Source organism: Palaemon carinicauda, chromosome 12 (assembly GCF_036898095.1).
Source record: "Palaemon carinicauda isolate YSFRI2023 chromosome 12, ASM3689809v2, whole genome shotgun sequence".
Lineage (NCBI taxonomy): Eukaryota > Metazoa > Arthropoda > Malacostraca > Decapoda > Palaemonidae > Palaemon > Palaemon carinicauda.
In genome coordinates, this window is record NC_090736.1 from 149,678,800 (window position 1) to 149,680,697 (window position 1,898).

At 30.7% G+C, this 1,898-nt stretch overlaps 1 protein-coding gene across 1 annotated transcript in view; it reads right to left on the reverse strand.

Annotated features, from left to right (window-relative positions):
• Positions 1–1,583, reverse strand: part of LOC137651128 (DNA ligase 1-like) — a 7,670-nt gene extending 6,087 nt beyond the window's left edge. The window contains exon 1 of the mRNA XM_068384266.1: positions 1,566–1,583. Coding sequence (XP_068240367.1) covers positions 1,566–1,583 — 18 coding nt within the window. The remainder of the gene's footprint in view (positions 1–1,565) is intronic.
• Positions 1,584–1,898: the final 315 nt, after the last annotated feature.

The window sequence follows — 1,898 nt, forward strand, 5'->3', positions numbered from 1 at the left end:
TTTTGCGATCAAGTCAGACCATGATAGCTTTGTTAATCTGTTGATAACGACATGACACAACGCCCAAAATCAGCACGACTTGTACTTCAGATAGGACCATACCGATAACAAGGGGTTTTCTAAAAGCCACCAGTTGGCTGATAACACAACTGATATATTTAGACGATTTGGAGATAAGGTTCACGTTAATGTGTAATTACAGTTTTGTTATTCTTATCATATAACGATGTAAATCGTTTTAACTACTGATAATCTATTGATATGATGATTCATTTTAGGCTGTTTCTGAGTTCTTAATAAAATGCTTTTGCTTTTATTTGAAAATAGGATTTGTTGGAAAGCCTATCGTTTTATTTGCTCCACTGAAACTTTTGTTTATTTTTAGTTTTTGTTTTTTTGCTGTTTACGAAGATTACGTTCATGTATTGTAATCTTCATTGAAACTTTGAGCTTGAAATAATTTGGTTTAAGACTTTTAGGATATATAAATCATTGTTTATGATCGTACCATATTTTCACAAAAACATTACCCTAACACACGCGCACATACACACACACACACACACATATATATATATATATATATATATATATATATATATATATATATATATATATATATATATATATATATATATATATGGTTTGCCCAGTTTTCATCACCGGTGAGGGGCATGGTGGGAGATTCTCGTCTGATCGCTCAGAGCAAACCAATCTAGTATGGGTGCCAATGACTAGTACAGCTTTGCTGATCATGACAATATGAAACCCTTTCACCACGTTAAGGAATATATATATATATATATATATATATATATATATATATATATATATATATATATATATATATATATATACATATATATATATATATATATATATATATATACATATATATATATGCATACATATATATATATATATATATATATATATATATATATATATATATATATATATATATATATATATATATATATATTTACGAAGCTGGTCTAACACAAGATTAGATTGTTTTGTACATATATTTTATTTGTGTATTTAAGAGATATATAGCCAGCACGTAAGGTGAGCTCCACTCATGTACGGTTAAGTAAATGTATTTAAATTACATAAGCATCATTCATTTAGTTTTATTTTCATTCAGTTTCCTATAAGTAAATTGATATTATTTTAAAGAATTAATTTTTCATTTCATGTAGTTTTGTTACAGAGTCTTGTAATCTTGTTAAAAGGTATTCTGTATGACACACATGCTAGGGATTGCATAGCGTTTCCACGTGGTTGGAAATTGCATGAAGGTTCTACACTAAAGTTATTCTTTTTTTTTAATGTTACGAGAGGATGCAGGCGGAGTTAGCTGAGAGTTGCATCGTCAGGCGTTGTATAGAACGGTGCCGCGAGAGACCATCCGGATCTACTGCACATGTATCGAATGCCTTGTTTGAATTTGCTGGAAGGTTCTAGAGTGAATTAGGATGATATATATAGGGCTTAGCAATGCATAGGAACGAGAGATCTAGCCGGACATTCCAGAAGATCTATGCTTCCGCCAATCCTCTCACTGGCACCTCTTCAGCCATCGTGCTTTCTCTCAAACGTGAATAGTGTTTTCTCTCAAACGTGTATAGTGTATAGTGTTTGTTAATACATTTGGTAATTCTCTATTTTGAAAGAAGTGAATGGAATATGTGAGTACAGTTTATATTGTAAAATCATTAATTTTTTGGTGCCTGGGCGTGTGAGTTGGTTAAACCGTGAAGTGCATTTATTTTTGCTTAGCCGTTCTGTAACCTGGTGTGAACTCAAAGGTCGTAAGAGTAAGAGATATGTATATGCAAGTGTAATTATTGGTTATTTTCTATAATGTTAAAGCGTAATTTTTTTTCATTAATTGT